This window comes from Eptatretus burgeri, chromosome 14 (genome assembly GCF_056783735.1).
Source record: "Eptatretus burgeri isolate ZD-2024b chromosome 14, Ebu_testis_v1, whole genome shotgun sequence".
In the NCBI taxonomy this organism is placed as follows: Eukaryota; Metazoa; Chordata; class Myxini; order Myxiniformes; family Myxinidae; genus Eptatretus; species Eptatretus burgeri.
Window position 1 is genome coordinate 29,801,132 of NC_140974.1, and position 24,586 is coordinate 29,825,717.

General features: G+C 40.2%; 1 protein-coding gene across 1 annotated transcript in view; it reads left to right on the forward strand.

Annotated features, from left to right (window-relative positions):
• The window catches only part of LOC147012881 (sucrase-isomaltase, intestinal-like), a 465,156-nt gene that overhangs the window by 235,589 nt on the left and 204,981 nt on the right, over window positions 1-24,586 (forward strand). Inside the window, exons 18-21 of the mRNA XM_085853461.1 lie at window positions 2,078-2,191; window positions 7,118-7,202; window positions 8,365-8,482; window positions 8,691-8,862. Coding sequence (XP_085709587.1) covers window positions 2,078-2,191; window positions 7,118-7,202; window positions 8,365-8,482; window positions 8,691-8,862 — 489 coding nt within the window. The remainder of the gene's footprint in view (window positions 1-2,077; window positions 2,192-7,117; window positions 7,203-8,364; window positions 8,483-8,690; window positions 8,863-24,586) is intronic.

The following is a 24,586-nucleotide window of genomic DNA, read 5'->3' on the forward strand; positions in this document are numbered from 1 at the left end:
GAAAATTACCAACCATGATGAAAACTCATGGAGGTGAACCTGCCGGATCAGAATGATAGGCATAGGATTCCGCCGTCATTCATCAAATAGCTGTACAATGGTGTGCTGGCCAGGGAGAGATTGCAAAGGACTGTATTGAAATGATGGAGACTTATGTCTATATCCGAAACCCTGCAGGCCATGCAAGTCAGCTATATCACAAGGAAACCTTTCATTGCCATGATTTGTACAAGGTACCTATCACGGTAATGAAAGGTTTGCTTCTGATGTAGATGACATACACGGCCTGGGTTTCGGATTGGTTATTTGGTTGCTCTAACCCATCATTTTCTCCACCACCTTCTCTTCTAAATGAAGTGTTATCGATGCTGCTCCTACTTCCAGATGTGGAGAGTTATTTCTTGGTTGTTACAAAGATTTATTTATGTTGATACATATGCTGTAAATCCACGCTGCAGATTGAATTAAAGCTGCATCACCTCGGAGTAAATAAGACGTGTAAAAGGAAATGATGAGGGTGTTTCTGTCCGGGCAGTATCAGGCCTAAAATAGTGTTACAAACGGCATGTCATTACCAGTGAGTTGTCTAGTGTTGTGAATCTCATGTATGTCTTGAACCTTTTGTCACAGTGTATTGCACAGGAAGTGAAGTCCTGTTCCTGCAGGGTTTTGGAGTTGTGTAGATGTTCTCGTTTGTGTAGAAAGGGGGTGAGGTGGGCATGTGGAGGGAGGAGGTTATTTTTACCCACAGAATGGCGGGAGACTTTAAAACACAAATGGATTCAGTGAAGAGACGGAACTTCTTCATTTTCATCAGCCAGTCCACCCACGCACCCACAAATGGGGTTTGGCAACCGTGTGTGTGTGTGTGTGTGTGTGTGTGTGTGTGTGTGTGTGTGTGTGTGTGTGTGTGTGTGTGTGTGTGCGCGTGTGCGTGCGTGTGTGTGCGTGTGTGTGTGTGTGTGTGTGTGTGTGTGTGTGTGTGTGTGTGCGCGTGTGCGTGCGTGTGTGTGCGTGTGCGCGCGCGCGTGTGTGTGCGTGTGTGCATGTGTGTGTCATTGGTTGATATCTCCATATGGGGGTTCCAGAAGGTGGAACAGAGCCCTCCCAGGTCTCAAAGTGTCGACATTCGTATGTGTGTGCACGTGCTTGCATCCAGGCTTTTATAATTCAACCATTTGAACTTTTGTCATCAAATTTTCAAAAACCTTTTATTATGAGAATATGGAGCATACTAGTTAATAAATTTTACTTTTATTTTTTGTTTGTTTTAGTTGTTTTCATCAAGTTTAGTTTGACTACAAAGTGGATGTGGATGGGCTTTGCATTCTGGGATGCTTTCTTCTTACCTCCGCCAACGAAGGTGAAGGAGGTTACGTTTTCACCCCTTTCTGTCTGTCTGTTTGTCTGTTTGTCTGTTTGTTTGTTTGTGTGCAGGATATCTCAAAAAGTTGTGGACGGATCTTTGGATGAAATTTTGTGGACAGGTTGGGTGTGTGACAAGGACGAACTGATTAGATCTTGGTGAAGATCCGGATCCGGATCCGACGACTAGATTTTTTTTAAGTAATTCTTCACCATTGAGAGATTGGGCCAAAAATGATTTATAGTGCAATATCTCAAAAAGTTGTGGACGGATTCAGATGAAACTTGGTCGACAGTTTGGGGATGTGGGAAGGACGAATTGATTTGATTTTGCTAAAGATCAGAATCTGGATCTGGACACAAGAATTATTTAAATTTTAATGCGATTCTTCACCATTGAGAGATAGGGCCAAAAACGGTATAGTACTGTATAGCATGATATTTCAAAAATGTATTGGGCCCAATATGTTCTCGTGGATCAGGCATTACGTGGCAGAGGTATCTGCTCCACCGAGTGCCCTTCTAGTTTGTTTTTATGTTAATTTGGACCTTTTGTCAAATGTTATGGATATCGTGGAGAGAACACAACAAATGGTATCAGAAGAACAATATGAAATGGTTGTTGAATAAATATATAAACAAGTATGTACTTTGAAAAAAGAGTCATTTTAGTTGATGTGAATGAAACCAAGATGTCACCTTTCATCTGCAGGTATGGCCAGGAGATGCTGTGTTTCCAGACTTTACAAACCCATTGTGCATCTCTTGGTGGAGCAATGAGTGCAAAGAATTTTACAAGAAAGTTCAATTTGATGGTTTCTGGATTGTAAGTTGATTTTTATTTACTCTCAATGGCACAAAATATTCACAAAATGAAACAGGTGGACAGGTGGCGAGCTAGCTATCACTTTGTAACAACCTCATATGGATCAATTCAAATGCATCACCTAGAAGTAAATAAAAACATAAAATGAACAAACAGGTTACACCCACAGTTTTACCTACTGGTTGAGTTTTTCAGTCCAAATTGATGCAACATGTTCAGTGTTCAAATTATTTGTCATCTGATTGTTGGTTCATTAATAGTTTGCTTTATTGTTGTTTTTGGAAGTGTGCGCATGATCGTGTGTGCGTGCTTGCATCCATTCGGCCTCGCAAATGCATACTATATTGATTGAAGGAATTATAAAAAAAATCCAAACACTCAATGACATGGATTTACATAACCTTAGTAACTCAACAAAAGTCTTATGTTGGCTTCGTGGTTAAAGTGGCTGACTTGGGATCCTCTGGTCCTGAGTTTGAGCTCTGTGGCTGCTGAATTAACACCAGGTGAGGTCAACTCAGCTTGTCATCCTTCTAAGGTCGGCAAAATGACTACCAGTATACTGGTAGAGGGGCACGGCATCAGTGGCACAGCCAAGCTCCAAGAAATGATAGCTATCCGGCAGCCAAGCTGCCATGCACAATAACAGAACAGAGTAACTCAACAATCGGTATGCTCTCACAAGCTCTTCTTGCTTGAAAAAGTGTTCTATTTGTAATAAAAAGGACAAAAATCACCTTCCTTTCTAAACTTGAGGAATTGAGACCTGTGGTGAAGAATATGCCTCAAAGTGTTCTATCCACAGCAATCATCGCATGCACGAGGGACATTGAATTGAATCAGTGGCTTCGACGACTCAGAATCGCTCATTGCCTCAAACCGCCCATCTCGCCAAAGAGCAAGCACTTAATCTTGTGGAAGCCATCACACACAAAGGCCTGTTTTTCGTGCTGTCTCGCGATCACACCTATCTTCACACCAACATCAAAACCGCAGACCTTCATAGTGAATGTTTCATCAACTCTGTCTCAGTCAAAACTCCAGGCCTCTCATCTGACTTGATACAAAACAATTGGAATCACCAGTGGCTTCTCATTCTGGGCCATTGCTTCATGAATACATACAATGGTGAGGTTGGAATACACATTTAGGACCACTATCCTCCATTGTTGTTTATTTGGAGAAAACAAAAACCCCACTTTTTAATTTTGGACCAGAGGTTGTGCAACCTCTCACCAACTAGATTTAATCAGGTGAAAAAAAATCCTCTACTTTGTTGTCATCGAAAATGGTTCAACACACCTACCGTTTATCATCTAAAGAAGTGACCCCCTTCATGAGCCTCAAGACCATATAATTACTGATATAACTAAATATTCTCATGGTCTTTCAATCACCAGCAGGTCCTGCACTGCTTTCTCCAATACCATTTAATAATCTTAAAGATTACTCAATCAAAAAGACTACATCGTCAAATAGTCATGAGATAACAATCATTTAATAAATGGAAGGACTCAAAAAAACTATTTCAAAACAAAATCATTCAGAAATCGTTAAAAAAAATTTGCCTGTTGTTGTTTTCTCTAATTCATGCACACAAATAGAACCTCTTCAATTTCTTATGGATTTAAAAAGGAATGTATTGTGTGATTATACTCATCCAGAATTCCTTGAATAATATAAACCTATTTTTGAATACTCTATTCGCTAAATGTTTTATGCAGTCTCTCTTTCAAATTGTGATTAAAACGCTGAATTATAACAGCCTTTCCTTCATTATGAATAGTAGATGCATTCCGATTTCGGAATGTTTCCGGTTTCCTTCCGCGTTTATATTTCCATTCCAATATTTCCAATATTTCCGGTTTCCTTCCGCGTTTATCTTATGTCGTACACATATAAACATTATTCCTGCATATAGTGCACAGTCATCGGTTGTCTTAGTCATCGGTTGGTCCAGCGGAGTCCACTGGATTATTCTGAACTGAACAAACAGAACTGTGGATAGTAAGAGTGAGTAGTGTGGTGTCGTCAGTGTTGTTGCACTTTTTATAAGAGATTGGAAAACAAAAGGGCTCGGCCTACGTATCTACCCATCAAATCCACTGACTGACTGGTTTGTGTCGTAGTTGTCTGTCTGCCATTTGCTACTGTGCCTACCTACTATACTACATTGAGTGATAGTGATTATACCACCTACTTCTACGGACTCTTGGCCATCTACCTACTGGACATTATTTGACGGACTCGTTGGCATTAGTGCAGAGGAGAGTATAGTAAATAAATTTGGTGATTGGTGTCCAGTAGACAGCTACAGCTGTGTGGTAAGTCAGGAAATACACCCTATTCGGCTCTCATTCGGAACACCACAACACTTTTTTATTTTAACAGCGAGAAGGCTAGTTTTGGTTTTACCTTGTAGAGAATTATTTTTTCGTACAGATCGCCGAGTTTCAGCAACTTTGAGCTCGTGATAGATGAGAAATTGACCAAAATTTAAGGCTGAAAATGCACTGCGCATGCTCAGATGTTCCGAACTCGGACGAGGAATAAGGTCTATTGGAGAGATTTTCTTGCATTTGCTATTTCACTATTAATAAGGGTGTGCAGTTTGGTTATTTTTCTGTTCGGTTGCGGTGATTAGCTCAGTTCTTTGGTTCAGGTCAAACATCTCATCCCTCAAAATCGACCAATTCTACTGACTAGGACGAAGCAAACTTCTACAGAATGCATGTTAGACACTCTACAATAACTGAAAGTAAATGATGACGTTAGAGCAAATTAATCGGTGGGAAGAATGGGATGGTTAGGTCACAAGGTAATGATGTACAACGTGATGCTCAAGTTCACAGTCAAACTCCTTCCTACTGCTGCTACTGGACTCTTGTACATGTACAAACACAATTTTTTAAAACATCCTCTGAACCAAAATTTTGGTTCAGAGTTTTCAAAACCTCGGTTTGGGTGTGCGAACTGAACTGAGTTTTTCAGTTAACCGCTCACCCTTATTGACTACCTCCTGGTAGTCAGTCACTATGCAACTAACTAACTCTTGTATATTTATACATTTTCCGCCAAAGGTGCAAAAGTTTCAAAACCCGAAATGTAAACGTCGGTATTTATTAGGTCATCTCTTCGAGCATGACCTAATAATATGGGTGTCGATGTCCTTTGATCCGTCCGTCCGTCCGTTCACAATGAAGTTGAAGCGGGAGATCTGGTCATTAGTGATCCTGATAGAGGTCGATGAGACGAACACGATGGTATGACTTTCAAGGTCACCGAAGGTCAAGGTCAAGGTCACGAGGCCTTTGAAGTTGCGAAAATGACTATTTTCAAATTCTATCTCCTCCACCATTTCTCAACCGATCTTGAATTTGATTGTAGCATATGAATCTATGGGACAACATCTAAATTTTGTTCAGGCCGGATTTTCGATATTCACTTTCGTTTTCGTGTCACGTGACTTCAAAGTTGGCAAAAAATGCGAAAATGATGATTTTCAAAATCTATCTCCTCCTACATTTCTCAAGCGATCTTGAATTTGATTGTGGCATATGAATCTATGGGACAATATCTACATTTGGTCAGGACGGATTTTCGAATTTCGCTTTCGTTTTCTCGTCACGTGACTTCAAAGTTTGCAAAAACTGCCCTACCTTCAGGAGGCTATATATTCTCTACTGGGCATGGTAAAAGTTAGTGAATGGTGTCATTGCATAGCAGCTGACCTTGTATATTTATACATTTTCCGCCGAAGGTGCAAAAGTTTCAAAACCCGAAATGTAAACGTCGGCATTTATTTTCAAAATATAATTTTGTGTGCGCGCGCCAAAATGCCGAGTCATCTTTAACCAAACTGCGCAGTTCGAGCTGCGCAGTAGAACTGCACGGTAGTCTTCGGTCATGACTGAACATTGAGAACTTGTGGTATTATAGAGATGGCCGTCACCCCCACACAGGGGTAATTTTCTATTATAGATTACACCCATCAGATGCAATCCAGTCTGCTAGCATTAGTTGGTGGAGGTTAAAGATCCTAGGGTGTCTTGTGAAGATGTAGTTGAATTATCACCAGTACCCTTAACAAATTACAAATACCTGCACAAACCAGGTTCAAAGTCTCTCTCTCTCTCTCTCTCTCTCTCTCTCTCTCTCTCTCTCTCTCTCTCTCTCTCTCTCTCTCTCTCTCTCTCTGTCTCTGTCTCTGTCTCTGTCTCTGTCTCTGTCTCTGTCTCTGTCTCTGTCTCTGTCTCTGTCTCTGTCTCTGTCTCTGTCTCTGTCTCTCCTCTCTGTCTCTCCTCTCTGTCTCTCCTCTCTGTCTCTCTCTTCTCTCTCTTCTCTCTCTCTCTCTCTCTCTCTCTCTCTCTCTCTCTCTCTCTCTCTCTCTCTCTCTCTCTTTCTCTTTCTCTGTCTCTGTCTCTGTCTCTGTCTCTTTCTCTGTCTCTGTCTCTGTCTCTGTCTCTGTCTCTGTCTCTGTCTCTGTCTCTGTCTCTCTCTCTGTCTCTCTCTCTGTCTCTCTCTGTCTCTCTCTCTCTCTCTCTCTCTCTCTGTCTCTCTCTGTCTCTCTCTCTCTCTCTCTCTCTCTCTCTCTCTCTCTCTCTCTCTCCACCCCCCTTCCTCTTTCCCCCCACTGTTGTTAAAATCACAACATTGGATTAAGAAATGAATTGTCCTTATTTTTGGGCTGATACAGACACATTCTTGTCTTTAGAAAGAATGGTGTTCCATTTTATTTCAAACCTCGATCGTTGATAAAGTTTCCGAAGGATTCTTAAACATACCCTCATTCTACCCCTCTTCATCACAGGTTTTTAATTGATCGGTATTGCACCATTAGTCCTCGTAATACCTACAATACTGGAGCAGTCTTTACTTCCTGAACATTTTACTGTTGTATTTTGTAACTACACTTTATATTTTCAGGACATGAATGAACCATCCAGCTTCATCCCTGGTTCCAAGAAAGGATGTGTCAACAATCGTTGGAACAATCCTCCGTTTATTCCGAGTGAGTGTTGTCTTTCTACCGTGTTCATTGAACGCATCTTTCTGAATTAGCTTAAGGAAACTCGTTGAATGAGTTAAGCTTTTTAGTCACGATTACAATTACATCCTTCCCACAGCATCCGGTCCCAGGAATAGTTCCAATGGGTGGGATGCTACTGGTTCTCGCCTCTTAAACAGGTCTTAATGAAACACGCTCGCATAGTTATGTAATTGAACTGATTGAATAATAGTCGTTTTCATAATGATTACTATGTTTGTGGAAAAGTAAAGCTTTGTTCTACCTTGTCAACAAAGTCTTTATCTTGTGTCATCTGCACCATCATCTCCGCAAACATCTTGTGACGCACAAACCATATTTTTGAACCATATTCTTTTTACCCTCTGAATTTCCTCCACCTGGTTTGTACCATCTAGTGTGATTGCCCCTTTTGATGACATTTAGCAATGTGAAGCAAAGGTTGCTTTTCTTCCTCTCCAAAACAGTTTTTCTTTTGTCATGTAGAGTCTCAGATTATTGATTTCAATCTCAGGGAGGATAGCTCAGAGATATCCTGTCCAAATCTTTCAATCTGGTGCAATGTGGTATGCATCTTTAAATCTGGTGTCCACTTTGTACAGTACGTGCCAGCAGAGGTGCCGGATTATTATGCACACATCCCTTCGGATGGATGTTCCTGTCATATCCATGGTGTTTTTTATGTTTTTTTTTTACAAGAAGAAGGGACCTATAGGCTTTCACCAAATTACCAGTATATATTTAGTTACATGCATTCACATCTGTAAGTGCCACTGTTAATCGATGGACCCCAAAACGTTTCATTTTCAGAGCTCCCAGTGTAAGGACACTGGATTCCTGACCCGATTATAAACCCCTCAAATCCATTTTCTTGGCTACAAAATACAAGTTTTAAGAACCACTTGTACTTGCTTTATGGACATTGCCTTTAGTTTACTCGTAACCGTTTTGGGGACTCAATGACCGGTTTTGGGACTCAATGACATAATTGAAAAATATTAATTTTTTTTTTCATCTGCAATGAAATATAAAATTCCATTATGAGAGCAGATTTCTTCCCGGCGGTCAAATTTTGACTGAAGGAAAGAACCATGAACTCAAAAACAATGTACCATGTTGATGTAATGTCACGGTTTGTGCATTGCAGACATTGTGGGTCGTGAAATGTACATGAAGACGCTGTGTATGGACGCATTGCAGACATGGGGGCGACACTATGATGTCCACAGCCTTTATGGATACTCCATGGCCATCGCAACACAGAGGTGACTGAACAAGTTCCATTACCAAACCGTTCCATCTTATTGAACATCGTTGAATAAATTGGTTGCAATTCCATTAAAAATAAAAAATATTGAACTTGTGAAAATTTTATCAAAGCAAAAGCTTAATCGGTCATTGTCGCTGGTGGTGAAATGGATAAGGAAGAAGTATTCAACAGCAATGTTTTTGTTCTTCATTCATGTACTGCAGTGCAGGGAAAACGGTTTTCCCCAACAAACGGAGCATGGTGATCTCTCGTTCCACTGCCCCTGGCTCCGGGGCCTCCACAGGCCATTGGCTTGGTGACAACGCAGCCACGTGGAATGACCTGCGATGGTCTGTTATCGGCATGCTCGAGTTTAACCTCTTCGGGATTCCCTTTGTAAGCTGCTCTGCTAACCCTTTGGTCTATTCAGTTATTGAGTCCCTTTCACCCCCATTAAGGTGTTTCACGATCACATGACAAGCACAAACAGGAACCTATTCATAAATTATGTTAATCTACTTGGGCCTTGCTGTAATATGACATCTGAAGAAAAGAGCTGTAGATATTATTTGAATTGCTGAAAGTTTTCCAGGAAGTCGAGAAACTATATTCTCTTACCAAAAGTCTTGGGACAGAAAGGAAATATCCAGGGGTTATTTATTCACAATGGTTTCTTATATTCCAAAAAAGGGTGTCACTGTCACGAGTACTTTGTCCTGAGCATGCTCTCACAATAATTTTGTAATTACTGTACTGGAAAGCAAGCGTTTGAAGTTGCTTTTAGTTTCTAAGTCAGGACAATTTCAGTTAAGTCCATTGTCTTTCAACCATAATCGATTACAACTCACTGTTCGTATAATGTGTTACGTTACCGTGAGAGGCAAATATCAATCTTGCATATATCTCAGTGCCATGCTTACACCTTGTGCAGTCACACATGAGGAAACCTTTATCATTGGCTCCTGCCTTGTTTTCACAGTCAGACCTTGTTTATCATTAAGTTATTTCTTTGCTTAAGGTTTATAACATTCATGAGTGATCATCCTTCAATGTAAGCACTGAAAGGTTTTGAAAGTGATTCACAAAATCGTGAATGGGTTTTGTTTGGATGTTTCTAGTTGCTTTAAGGGTTCGTTAGCCTTCTCAATTTCAGTAAGTTGTTCGTGCCGTAACCTTGTTATCGCTGCAACTTTCACCGCACATCGCTGGCTTGTTTGCTTACACTGGAGTGGATTGCCTATTGCACGATTGCTAAGACGAACATTGACTGTGTGTATAATGCACTTTGATCAATCTCTGTTGGGATTGGCTGCCTGATTGTCTTGTGCTTTGGGACCGGAATTTAAAGATACGATGAGAGCTGGTGAGATAGACCAGGATTTCCAATGTGTTATCGCACCCTGGTTCGGAGCCTCTGAGCCTCGTGGGTGATCTTTGACCTGGCTTGTCAGATGTTCGAGGCGAGAGTCACAGCAGCAAGCTGGTTCCCAAGAATCCATTGTAAAAGACAAGCTTTATTCCACCGAAATAATATTTTCTTTACACCAGTCAGTGAAAAAGACTGCAATAAAAACAAATACATAAATAAACACAATGTCCATCAGTAGTTATGTGCGAATGTCAATAAGGAAATTGAATGAGAAAGTTTAACAATGCAAAACGAGGCAACGCTGTAAAATGGGGGAACTTCAGGAATATTGGTACTGTGACATGTTCTCGAAATAGACGACCATGGACAACATTGTTTGTGCCTCACCTGTAGCATATGTGCATAAGGTAGAGATTAGATAAACCAATGTGATGTGAAAATCGATGTGGAAAGCGTTGAAGACGGTTTGCGACAGACAAGGAACCAGATTGGGTGCAATGCCTCGATCATCTTAACCGGTTCTGCGGATGCTGATATGAGTGCGATCCTTTCCCTGTTTGCGAGACCTGCAATGAGTAAAATCTACCAGCTTGCTTATTTCCCCATTCATGTGTGACTACAGGTTAGAAAACATGTCTTGCTCTTTTACTCCATTGACAGAGCTATGCACAATCACCTCTAAGCCGTCTCGCCTGGGTTTGAATCCCGACTCAACTATAAACTCATCCCAGTGTTTCGCAGGCAGGGAGATTCATCAATGTGAATGCAGTCCGTCGGATGGACGTTAAACAGCGTGTGCTGTCTGCCGGCATTTTAGTTTGTGGACATGGACGATCTCATGATGTCCTACATAAAGAGGAGGCGAGTTATCACCAACATAATGAGCAAATTATATTCCTGCCCTAACCTTAGTCGAACGTCAGGCGTGGCCAGCTGTTTCGTGAAAGACTTGTGCCAAGCTTCCCCCAGCCAACTCCACCAGAACGTGGGAATAATTGTGGCCGTTAAAGAAGAAGAAAAGATTTTTGCTCTTTTGCTCCGATGATGGGTTAACGCCAGAAACATCTTCTCCTTGGTTCTCACCGAGGTTAGCGTACCTCAATCAATAGTCTGTTAATTTATCCGATCGCTCTACCTGTCCGCTGAAGCAGATAGAAACTAGTTCTTCATTCTTCTGAGAAAACATCTCTAACTTTTGTGTTCGTTGATGGGTTTGAAGTTGTTTTTCTTTAACCATCAAAGGGGTGAAGTTACTCTCCTTGTGTACATGGGCAAACAAGTAAATACAAAAGATACATGATAAGATATCAGGGTAAAAAGTAGAGGATTATAGGACAAGGATACAGAGCAATAGCACATATGATCAAGAAAAGTGTGAGAATATGGATTCGCACAGCTGATCGTAGATGCACAAAGACAAGGTGTTGCTTCCTCCACACCAGAGCCTGTTGCTTTTATTGAGCACCTGTTGTGCATCACACTTGTTATTCGTAGCACGTGCAAAGGAAGAAAGAGCATCGGGGAGGAGTGGGGAGAAAAGTGAAGGGACATTATAGGAACGTAATGGATCTAGTAAGACGGAAGAAGGAGTGGAGGTTAGGTGCAAAATTCTTTCATTTCTGTGTAATAAATAGATGAGAAGTCAATCCCCTTCAATGTCTCTTTAGGATCATGTTCACGTCACGGTAAATTGGATGGCTACTTCCATCACCCTGAAAGGCAATGAAAGCCGGAAGGCTGTTGGGAAGTTTCTCTGCCGTAAACCGAGAATTTTTGCCAAAGGCAAGGAAGTGAAAGTAGTGCATTACGTCTGGCCATCCCAAAAGCCTCCAACACGTTCTCATCACTTACTGCATTCATGACAGTTTATCCATTGTGTACTTTGTGCGTACTTGGCTCAACCAGCATGAGTGTGTGCGTGCCACGGTCTGAATGTGATGCTTGTCACGGCTTATTGTTTTTGAAGGAGTTAATCGATCGGAAAGTGACATTCCATGGTAAAGCAGCACAGCGGTGACATAAATGCCGCTTTGAAAACTCAGGTGCTGCTCACAAACTGAGTGTTTCACCGGTTTGCATTTTCCTTCTTTTTATCACGCCATTCCTCTTTTAATAAGGCACAGGATTTTTTTCTCAAGTGAAGTAGTGACTCCTTTGGGAGATTAACAACTAAGATATCTTTATCTTCTCATGTTTATGCCTTGATACTCTCCATGTTGATCATTCGATGTTTAGGATTTCGAAATGGTTCACAGTGTCAATAAGGTATGCTGCTGTTTTGGCTCGTTATCTCATTGTAATTATATAAACCTTGTCACAGCAAGGTGCGATTGATTTGGTGAGAGATTATTCATTGCTTTTACCATTTGCATGTGAGAGATGTAATTGGGAGGGATGCCATCTTGCTTTTGACATTGCATCCGGTGATGTGTTTGTGACTTTGAACTTGCGTGATTAGTCTACCCATTCATTCCTCTTTTTTCTCCCCGCCTGTGGAATCACCTTCCACATTGTCTTCAATCTCATTCTTCTCTGCAGGTCTTCAAAACAGCGATTCACCACGACCTCATATCGACCGCAATCCAAATCCATTATCTTTTGCACCCCTGTTAACCCCAATCTCCCACCTCCCCCCCCCCACCCCAAAGCCCACCTTTTTTTTTTCTTCCAAATTTGCAGTTTCTCCTTCCTGAGAGTTTGCTTCTGTCTACATCTTGTCCACCCCTTGCGTTCTCCCTTACCCCTCATCCATATCTGCATCCCTTGTTGTCCGTCTCCATCCATTTTTCTCCCTCGGCCCTGCTGTTGACATTTCCGTCTTCCCTTTCTGTTGTTCCTTTTGTTATTTTCTCACATGAGCCATGACTCTGCATACAAAACAATTAAACACAGCACGATGATCGTCAAACATGTGGTGAAACTGGCGCGGCAGTTCGGTGGTTGCACAACTTTAAAGTTGCCTCCATTTGCATCATCGGTCAGTTGGGCTTTTTATCCTGCTCCCTCCCTCCGGGAGGGTGCGGGATATTGTAATCGTCCGATTTGTTTGTCTGTTTGTTTGTCTGTCTGTCTGTTAGCAACTTTACGGCAAAACGGCTTTAGCAAACACTATCAAATTTAATCCACAGGTCGGCAATGAACCTTGGACGACCCCATTAACTTTTGGGACCAATTGGATCAAAGATCAAGGTCACAAAAAAGGTCAAAATCTTTTTCGCTCATAACTTCGTCAAAAATGGTTTGATTGACTTCAAACTAAGACTAAAATATTCCTTATTCTATTCCTTATAATCAACATTCAGGTTAAGGATGTATCAAATTTAAATTTGATCCCCAAAATAACTTTATGCCTTAAATGGGTGGCATTTGTTGTGCCTGCACCACTTGTTTTGTTTGTTATTGAATCATTCTGATTGGATGAGACATGACTATTAAGCAGATCTTTTTGACAAGTTGGGCAATTATTGTTAGTTGGACATGCACATGTACGTGTACCGATACTTAAAAAATTAAAGTGCACCGCTCTTGTAGTTGCAGTCGGTGAAAGATGCAAAACTACCGACTGCTAAATGCAGTTTCAGCTTCTACATTGCTCCCCACAGTTTCCGTCAGACTACAGGCTTGAGAAGACTTTGTGGAAAAGCCAACTCCACCCTGCAACCACCCCCCTCCCCCCCCCACACACACACACACACACACACACACGGAATTTGAACATCCCATATATGTCTTGAGCAAAGGTGAACCAGGAGAGTTGAGAAAACTTACTTCAAAGAAAATCAGATCACCGATTTGGGATACTTTGTAGAGATTTTGAGAACATTAAATTAATGTGGATTGAAATACGAAATTGCTTCTCAACAAAGTTTTTATCCTTCACATTGTGTTCTTTTACACGAGGAAAAGTACCCGTCTCCAGTGACTGGAAAAGCACGCAAAAGTATCCGTCCACAGCGATGGGAAAAGTTTGTTAATTTATCAATTTAAGTTATGTCAATGGCTTTAAAAAGGTTAACTGTGTTGCAATCTCAGTTTCTCTCAGAGCCAAGGCTCTGAGCTACATATTCTGCCCACCGCAAAATGGTGGTGCAACATCAGGCAGAGGTTGAATTTGTCTAATAAGTGGGAAAAACGATCCTGTTGTGAAATGTAATTTGGCATCGACATCATTCAGGCCTGCTCGCCTGTCATTTGAAAAGTGAATGTTGAGCTTTTCAAATGCAGGGTGGGAAGCGGCTGCTGTAAATGGGAGACAGATGAATGCACAGACGGACACCGTGGTTTATAATATATAATAGATGACTTCCCTTCATCACAGAGACCATTCAGCCCATCAAGTCTGCACAAAGGTTGTCAACCTATGACAGTTATTTTTTTGGGATACAGAGCAAGGTTCATGGAATAGCGAGAACACTGAACAGATCAGGACACAACAGGACAAAAGGAACAGTAGAGGGGATGGAGGGAGGGACAACAACAGAGGTGAAGGACAAAATAGAGGGAGACTCGGACAAACAATGAGGTAGGGTGGAATGGGGTGGACAGGATGGATGCAGAAGAAATTTTTCTCCCCCCCCACCCTCCTCCCTATCCTCCTCCTCCCTATCTCTCTCTCTCTCTCTCTCTCTCTCTCTCTCTCTCTCTCTCTCTCTCTCTCTCTCTCTCTCTCTCTCTCTCTCTCTCTCTCTCTCTCTCTCTCTCTCTCTCTCTCTCTCTCTCTCTCTCTCTCTCTCTCTCTCTCTCTCTCTCTCTCTCTCTCTCTCTCTCTCTCTCTCTCTCTCTCTCTCTCTCTCTCTCTCTCTCTCTCTCTCTCTCTCTCTCTCTCCCCCTCTCTCATCATTTTCCAGTAATCTGCATCAGTGATTGTCGTCAGTGTGGTGTGCCAATTACCGACTACAGTACATACTATATACAACCCAAAAACCTTGAGTATAAGAAACAAATTTTAAAAAACAACATTGCATCATAGACATTTCAAGGAGATGTGCATAATCTTTAATCTGTCGAAACAGCTGCCAATCATCATGTGTTGGGTGGAAAAAAATTGGCAAGGTAATTTGGAAAAAATATTAATACGGCAAATGGCTTGGAAATCAGGTGTTATCAAATTTATTTTGCTTTGAAACTCACAAAGAGAAACAACATAGCTTTCTAAAGCACGTCCAATTCATACAGATTAACCCATTGCTTTGGAAATAGCTGTGAGGCCAAAGGAAAATGTGATCACTCTCCTCTGCTGAGGTTCGAAGTTAAACCTTATCGTTATCATTAAACCCAATAAATTTAAACCTTATCCTGCTTACAGGGGAATTCACGCATTGTGTTCATCCAAGCCCATTCCTCTGTGTACTGCAGTGAGAGCAGAGAGTGGTAGGCTCTTGACAGAGTCCGAAGTGAAGGCCCGCTGGACCGGTTAGTTTGAGCGATTGTACCAGGCTGATCCACCAGCTGTCGAGTTGGACGTCAGGGGTGTGACAATCCCTATTGCTGACCATCCAATCAACTGTGGTCCACCTTCGCTTGTGGAAGCACAGGCTGCGGTGAACCGGTTGAAATGGGGTAAAGCTCCTGCGATCTGTGGCATCCATGCTGAACTTCTCAAGGCTGGTGGAGATGCTGGACTCGTGTCGTTGCATGCAGTTCTGTGCTCTGCTTGGAACACAGGCATAATCCCAACTTATTGGAAGAGGGGCCTTGTTGTCCCTCTCTGGAAAGGGAAGGGTGATCGCCAAGACTGCAACAACTACCGAGGGGTGACGCTGCTCTTAGTGTCGGGCAAAGTCTTTGCTCGGATAATTATTGATAGGGTTCGTCATCATCTGCTTGAGCACCAGCATCCAGAGCAGTTAGGCTTTACACCAAAGAGGTCAACGATTGACCGTATCCTTGCTCTTTGGGTCCTCACCGAACGCAGATGAGAGTTTCGGCATGGGCTGCTTCCAGCCTATGTTGATCTCTGTAAAGCATTCGATTAGGTGAATCGGGATGTCCTCTGGAGGATTCTTGGTCTTCGTGGGGTGCTACCAAAACTGATCGATCTGATGTCTGAACTCTACTCTGGTACTGAGAGTGCTGTGAGATGTGGTGGTACCATCTCTGACTTATTTCCAGTTGTTACTGGAGTTTGTCAGGGGTGTGTACTGGCCCCCACACTTTTCAGCACTTGTATGGACTTTATTCTAGGGAGGATGTCAGAGAGATCAAGCTGCGGTGCATCGTTTGGGAATGTCAAGATCTCAGACCTTGATTTCGCAGATGATGCAGTCATCTTTGCGGAGACTTTGGATATCCTTTTGGGGGCCCTCGAGGTGCTGAATGAGGAGTTGGAGCCGCTGGGATTACGGGTTTCCTGTGTCAAAACGAAGAGACAGGCTTTCAATGACATCTTGGATGCTGCTGTCCTGTCTGTGCCTGTTTGTGGTGAGAGGGTGAGGATGTTGAGGTCATGGAGAGATTCACTTACCTTGGCAGTAATATTAATGTCTCTGCTGGCTGTGAGTCAGAGGTCAATCGACGTCTGGGTCAGACCTGGGGAGTCATGGATTCACTGGATCATGGGGTGTGGCACTGCCAGTACCTGTTCGGGAGGACAAAAGTGCGAGTCTTCAGGTCCTTGGTGCTTCCAGTCTTGCTCGATGGATGTGAGACTTGGACTCTGACCAAGGATCTGAGATGGAGACCTAATTCCTTTGGTACCAGCTCTCTTCGGAGAATCCTTGGCTATCGCTGTTCAGACTTTGTGTCCAAAGAGCGGTTTCTGAGAGAGACTCAAATGAGATTTGTTACCTGCATAGTCCATGAGTGTCAGCTGCGGCTGTATGGACATGTGGCTCATTTTCCTGACGCTGATCCTGCTCACCAGATTCTCTCAGCAAGGGAGTCTCGTGAGTGGAGGAGGCCAATTGGCCGACCACATGCCTCGTGGTTGCAGCAGGTTGATCGGCATCTCAAGGAGATGGGGATGGGCCAGGCATCTGCCTGGGGGATGGCCAGACGGAGGCCCCTGGAGTACCGGCGGAAAGTGGATGCAGCGACACGCTGCTCTGGCGCATGCTCCCATACCTGACCTGAATACCTTATCAAATGTGCACCCTTCCTTCCTTCTTTCCACATAATTGCTGCTTCATCAGACTGAAAATTACCACACTCGATAGCTCCACATTTGTTTAAAAATGACAGGATGCTGTGCCGTTCGATACACCAATAGATTACAGAAGTGATTTAAAATGTATCGATTCACAGCCACTTGATAACATAATTTTGTCAATCCTGGGCATGCATCGATCCGGCATGGTATCCACTTCTTGTGTGCACAATGACGTCATCATTTACCACTTCATAATCTGTATCTTCAGTAGCATTGGTGATACACAGTTGTCAAAGCCATGTTCAAGCATGATAAAAATGAAGGTACTACAACAAGTGGATGCCAAATAAAAAAGAAAAAAAATAATCAACATAGGTAGCATAAATCGGCTGATTTTTCATTTATTTATTTAGTTATTTCTTTTTATATTTTTTTATATTGGTAATCGGTTATAATCAAATTTTCTAGTTCACTCACACGCACACGCACACGCACACATCTATATATATATATATATATATATATATATATATATATATATATATATATATATATATATATATATATATATATATATATATATATATATATATATATATATATATATATATATATATATATATATATATATATATATATATATATATATATATATATATATATATATATATATATATATATATATATATATATATATATATATATATATATATATATATATATATATATATATATATATATATATATATATATATATATATATATATATATATATATATATATATATATATATATATATATATATATATATATATATATATATATATATATATATATATATATATATATATATATATATATATATATATATATATATATATATATATATATATATATATATATATATATATATATATATATATATATATATATATATATATATATATATATATATATATATATATATATATATATATATATATATATATATATATATATATATATATATATATATATATATATATATATATATATATATATATATATATATATATATATATATATATATATATATATATATATATATATATATATATATATATATATATATATATATATATATATATATATATATATATATATATATATATATATATATATATATATATATATATTATATGTATATATATATTATATGTATATATATATTTTATATGTATATATATATTTTATATGTATATATATATTTTATATGTATATATATTATATGTATATATATATATATTTTATATGTATATATATATATATATATATATATATATATATTTTATATGTATATATATATATATATATATATATATATATATATATATATATATATATATATATATATATATATATATTTTTTTTTATATGTATATATATATATATATATATATATATATATATATATATATATATATATATATATATATATATATATATATCTTCTTCTTCTTCTCCTTTCGGCTGCTCCCGTTAGGGGTCGCCACAGCGGATCATCCGATCCGCATAGTGATTTGGCACATGTTTTACGCCGGATGCCCTTCCTGACGCAACCCTGGTCGCCTCTTACGACACAGGGATATGGTACACCTATTTTAACCGGGGTATACACCGGCCCAGTATACTGGTACTCATTTCGCCGACCTCGGAAGGATGACAGGCTGAGTCAACCCCCTGGTGTATTAATTCAGTGACCCAACGGGGCTTGAACTCAGGACCTTTTGGATCCCAAGCCGCTGCCCTAACCACTGCGCCAACACACCAGGATGTGTGTATATATTGTATATATATATGTATATATATGTACACACATATATATATATATATATATATATGTACATATATATATATATATATATGTATATATATATATATATATATATATATATATATATATATATATATATATATATATATATATATATATATATATATATATATATATATATATATATATATATATATATATATATATATATATATATATATATATATATATATATATATATATATATATATATATATATATATATATATCCGTGCTCTATCCTTTTTAAATGTTCAGCTTCAAGCAAGGAAGCAAAACAGTCCATATTTAAAGTCTTTCATATGCCTAATTGCTTGGCCGGAGTTTGAAACGTCAAACTCCTCGACTCAGAGCAGCCCTCGAACTCTTAACGAATAACATCATCGAGTCCACCAATAATTAAATTCTTTGAATTCTTCATTAAACGTTATTTCTAGATCACAATGCTAAATGGAGGGTTTTCTTTCATTAAATTATCACCATGCACTGTGACCTTTGTTCAAAGACTTTCAGTGTTGGCTACTGTTATGAAGAATGCCAACATAGTTTGTTCGACTTTGTGATAATCCTCATACTCTGTTATAGAGCGTCGGTGATGCCGAAGCAGCTTCCTGAGCAAGGGTTATAATTGGTGGTTTGCCATCGCCCTTGCAGAAGTAGTTTGGGCAGGAGTTCTTTCACGGTGCCGGTGATATAGCTCTCCGACATGTAGTGAAGGATACAGTGGGGATCTTTCATGTCCACCAACTAATGTTGGAAGACGAGACTCCAAGTTTATCATCCATTGAATGGAGATCACACAAAATCATGATTCACCCAGTATGTGAAACACCATGATGACTGTTGATAGCTGGGTTGAGATTCGAACCCAGTCGAGTCAGCTTTGAGGCAAGTGTGTACCTCTTGGCCATTCTGTCAGTCCATGTCTTATCTTAATGCACTGTTAATAAACAACTGTTATCCTTGTTGTATGTATTCGTTTAAAACGTATCTCATTTGGTATCATGCATTCCTTCTGGTTGAATTTTGAGCATTGCCTGCATGTGGAGTTTTTCAAAAGCAGCATGAGAAGCCGCCTCCGGAAACGGGAGACAGTTGAATTGTGAACGCACAGACATACACCATGGTTCACATTATATATTATTTGTAGGGCACCTATGGGAAACCCATGGGCAGAGAAATGTATGATATTTGGACATCTTGAGTTAGATGCTGCATGTAGAATCTTCCAAAATGGGAACTGCCAATTCATCAGATCCAGAAATGATGTAATGTACACAATTTATTTACTTCACATACCATGTGAATACATCATATGTGAATACATGTCCATGCACATGTGAAATACAGTTTGTTTATAAATCCCAGATATCTGAAATGGCTGTGTTTGGAGTGAAGCCGAATTGCAACCGCATATAGCGTCTCGGAAGTTGTGATATTTTCCATCATTACCTTGATAAAGTTGTTGCAGTCGAGCAGGTACAGCAAATAATTGAAGTAATTGGACTTTCCTCCTGGAGCAACGTGTAAATACATCCCCTTTCCTGTTGATTCATTTGTGAAATGTTTTGCAAAACAGTACATACATGGTGAGGTCATAGGATCCCAATTATGCTCTTGGACAATATTATCAGATACTTTGTCCGATTCATTATGGATGCTGCTGTACATATGTTTGCTGAGCACACATTACCCTCCAAAGTCTTCATTGCTCAGCATCCTTCGCAAGCCTTTGTTGAAGTTAATTAGCCATCTCATTCTCTCGCCTCATTCTTTTTCTTTCTGCATCCTGTGCAAGTCTCTGTTAAAGTTCATCAGCCGTCTCATTCTCCTGCCTCATTGTTTTTTCTTTCTGCATCCTGTGCAAGTCAGTGTTGAAGTTCATCAGCTGTCTCATTCTTTCACCTCATTCTTTTTCTTTCTGCATCCTGTGCAAGTCTCTGTTAAAGTTCATCAGCCGTCTCATTCTCCTGCCTCATTGTTTTTCTTTCTGCATCCTGTGCAAGTCAGTGTTGAAGTTCATCAGCTGTCTCATTCTTTCACCTCATTCTTTTTTCTTTCTGCATCCTGTGCACGTCTCTGTTAAAGTTCATCAGCCGTCTCATTCTCCCGCCTCATTGTTTTTCGATCAGCTTCCCATGCGAGTTTATGATAACGTTCATCAGCTATTTCATTCTGTTCCCTTATTCTTTTATTCATTGAGGAAATGGCAGTTCCAAATGCAATGCATCGTGTCCTCTGGTTTAACGTCCCTCCGATTAATGCCTCGCCCTGCATGACAATTACCAGGGTGGTAGTTTATCGCTGAGTTGGGATTCCAACCCTGGCAGGTAGCTCAAAGCTGAATGTGCAATCCTTTTGTGAGTCGAAGCTATCCTGGCAGGCCATAATAAAACAAATGCAATGCAATTATTTTAAATAATGCTTTACTTTTACTGTGCTTAAGATGTGTGACGCCGTCATGTTAACGTCATCCTGCTTCACACAGCAGCTTTATACTTGTGTCTCTGGGATCAACGAGTACCGAAGACTTGCAACTTTTTATTTTGACTACGTCTAAAGAATGAAACATTTTATTGTGACGACTGTCGAAAGAATGCAGCTCAAATGGAGAAGTTCCTGGGAAAAAGTGTTGTGGGTGGTGAAAATGGGTATTAGACCCTTCTGTCCGGCAAAAACAGAAATGACTCTTTTTTTTTTCATTCGAATACAGAATACAAAAGGACATTTTAAAAAAAATTTAAGATATCAAATAAACTTCTTTAAAGTGGATGTGTACATAACTTGTGAAATAAGAACGAAAAAATATCTCTTGCAAATTTTCCTTCTAATGTTTATTTCACACAGTATATGTGAATTGCATGTCTATGCACATGTGAAATACAGTTTGTTTCTAAATCCTGTACCTGCACATGATTTAGCCTTGAAAACTCATGCGAAAACGAAAGTTTGTTTCATTAAAGACTTCACGGTTTTCTTTCCTCTGCATTATGAAAACGTACATTCTTTTGGCAGTGTGTAATTTACCGCTGCTGTGATCGCTGACACGCATTACTTTGTTTTCTTTGCATGAGTTGTAATCAAAATATACCTTTGTTTCTTCGAAAGGTAACTTAATGATAACTCCCCCTCCCCACATCTTGTCTGACCAGATACATGGAAAACGACGATTCGAATGATTTTTTTTGTGTATAAATGCCAATTTCATCATATTTTCTCACCTTTTGCTGCAACTGAAACTTGAACCATCTTAACAACAACAAAAAATGAAATCAGAAGGTGAATTATAGTGAAGATATAGCAGTGAGGGAGTCTGAATGGAATTTATGTTAAAGGCCTTAATTTCACTTAAAATGCATTTTTATCTAAAACGTAAATTTCTTCCTGTTTTTTTTTTTTTGCATCTGAAACTTACACCATATTAGTGGCGACAAAAAGGGAAATCAGATATCAGATATCAAATTAGAGTTAGGATAAAGCCGTGAGACTGTAAGGAAGTGCGAGCCTTACAAACGAGGCTCCACAGAGCGAACAAAATGGTGGCAATTTGATTTTGAAGCCCCTCCCTGAATGTGGGGACAGACAGACTGTCTGTGAAGCCCCGCCCCAAACTGATGGACAGACAGACTGGCGCAGATTATATATAAGATTTGATATGTGACTGTGAATAGATTATTTAGAAGGAAAAATGTACATCTTGAAGGAAGTAATGAGATTGGAATGTGAACTACAAGTGTGTTCAGAAAAATTCATGTTATCTAACTCGAAAGCATCCCAAAATGCAAAACCCGTCCACATTCACTTTGTACTCAAATGAAAAAAAACTGGACCAAAGCAACAGCTAAACGAAAAAAAAAACCTGTAAAACGTATTAATAATAATTGTTCAACATATTCTCATAACAAAGATTTGTTCAAAGTTTGATGACAAAAGCTCAAATGGTAAAAATGGTAGCCTGGACACACACACACACAAACACACACACACACACGCACGCACGCACGCACACACACACACACACACACACACACACACACACACACGTGTTTGCAAAATCCCCTTCTCCCTGCTTTGTGGGCGGACATGCTAATAAGTAAAACTATAGATAGCCGAGGCCATTGAGGTATGCTTATTCACCTCTGAGCTGTCGAGCCTAGGTTTGAATCCTGACCCAGCTATAAACTCTCGTCCTGGTGTTTCACAGCAGGGTGATTCATCAATCTCTGTGCCGTCTCTCAGATGGACGTTAAACTTGGTGTCCTGTCTGCCGACATGAGTTGTTGGTCGATGTTCAAGATTCCACTATGTCTTTCTCGAAGAGTAGGTGAGCTATCTTCTGCACCCTCGTCAAATTATAAATCACCCGCAGTCGAACGTCAGGCCTGGTCAACCCTTTTGTTAAAGACTTTGGACTTATGAAGTTTCTGAAGTGAAGTAGTGACTCAAATGGATAAACCGAACTGACCACACAAGAAGGTGGAAATGATTGGAATTGCTCGTAGTACTCGTACTAGTAGTGATGGTAGTAATTGTAGTAATTATTAATTAATTTCATATGCAGCCTGTGGCTGCTGGTTGCATCTTTGCTGCTGTCACCGCTGTACCACTGATGCAGTGCCCCCTGTATGATAGTGCCAGAATTTGCTGTTTGTTCAGGATGCTGACGAGAGATTACCAACTCTTCGGGAAAGATAACTTGGGATCTTTATCTTCCACCATCTAATGCTGGCAGACAGGATGGGGACACCGTTTACTATTCATCTGAGGGTTGACACACACACACACACACACACACACACACACACACATAGATGCCTCACTCTATCTTTGAAACACTTGGATGATAGTGTGGAGCTCGCCACGATTCGAACCCAGGCTGGACAGTTCAGAAGCTTGTGTGCTTACCTTCAGGATATCCTGTCAGCCAGTAGTAGTAGTGGTAGTCTCGTAGTACTGGTGGCATGCGTACCAAAAATGAATCCAGTCGATGTAAATGCAATGCAGATGTAAGAGTCGAATAGATTTCTATTATGTTGTTGTTCGTCTTTCGGCTCCTCCCGTTAGAGGTCGCCACAGCGGATCATCCGTTATGAACCGCATACTGATTTGGCATAGGTTTTACGCCGGATGCCCTTCCTGACGCAACCCTGCTCTTACGACACAGGGATAAGGATTGGGTTTCACCATGATTCCGGGCTGCCCTTCACCCTCTCATAGCGTGGCCCAGCGCAGAGCTCCCGTCATCAAGCGATCCTCCAACCCAAGCCTCCGAGTATCCGGATTACAGGCGCACACTACTATGCCCGGTGAATATATTTCTATTATATTAACTTCTATTAAAGTATAAAAGCAGAACTAATGGCAAACTTTAAATCAAATCCATTACGTAAAGGACTTGTTGACTCGACTTTTATTCCAGACACTTTGTAAAATTATACATTCTCTCTGGCTATTCTCAGAGAACCAGGGGGTGCTGTCTGGGCTCCTAGGGTAGTTACCATGCCTGCCCCCTCCCCCAATAAGGCAGTGGGAGGGGGGAGGGGCAGGCGGCCAACGACCCAAGGGGCCCGGACCTAATAGGGGCCCGCAATTTTTCCTTTAAATTTTTTTTCGTACACAATAGTGATTGTTTGTGATGATAAAACACCTGAGGCAAGTTTGTTTTGTATCACCCTCAAAACCAATCAGGGTGATTCCCTGGCATTGGAAGTGACACCCTCCTTCATAAGATCAATGACTGTGGGAACAATTTACATAATGACAAATGCGGTGGTGATGTAAATGAACACAGGGGGTGTTGGCCACACCCCAT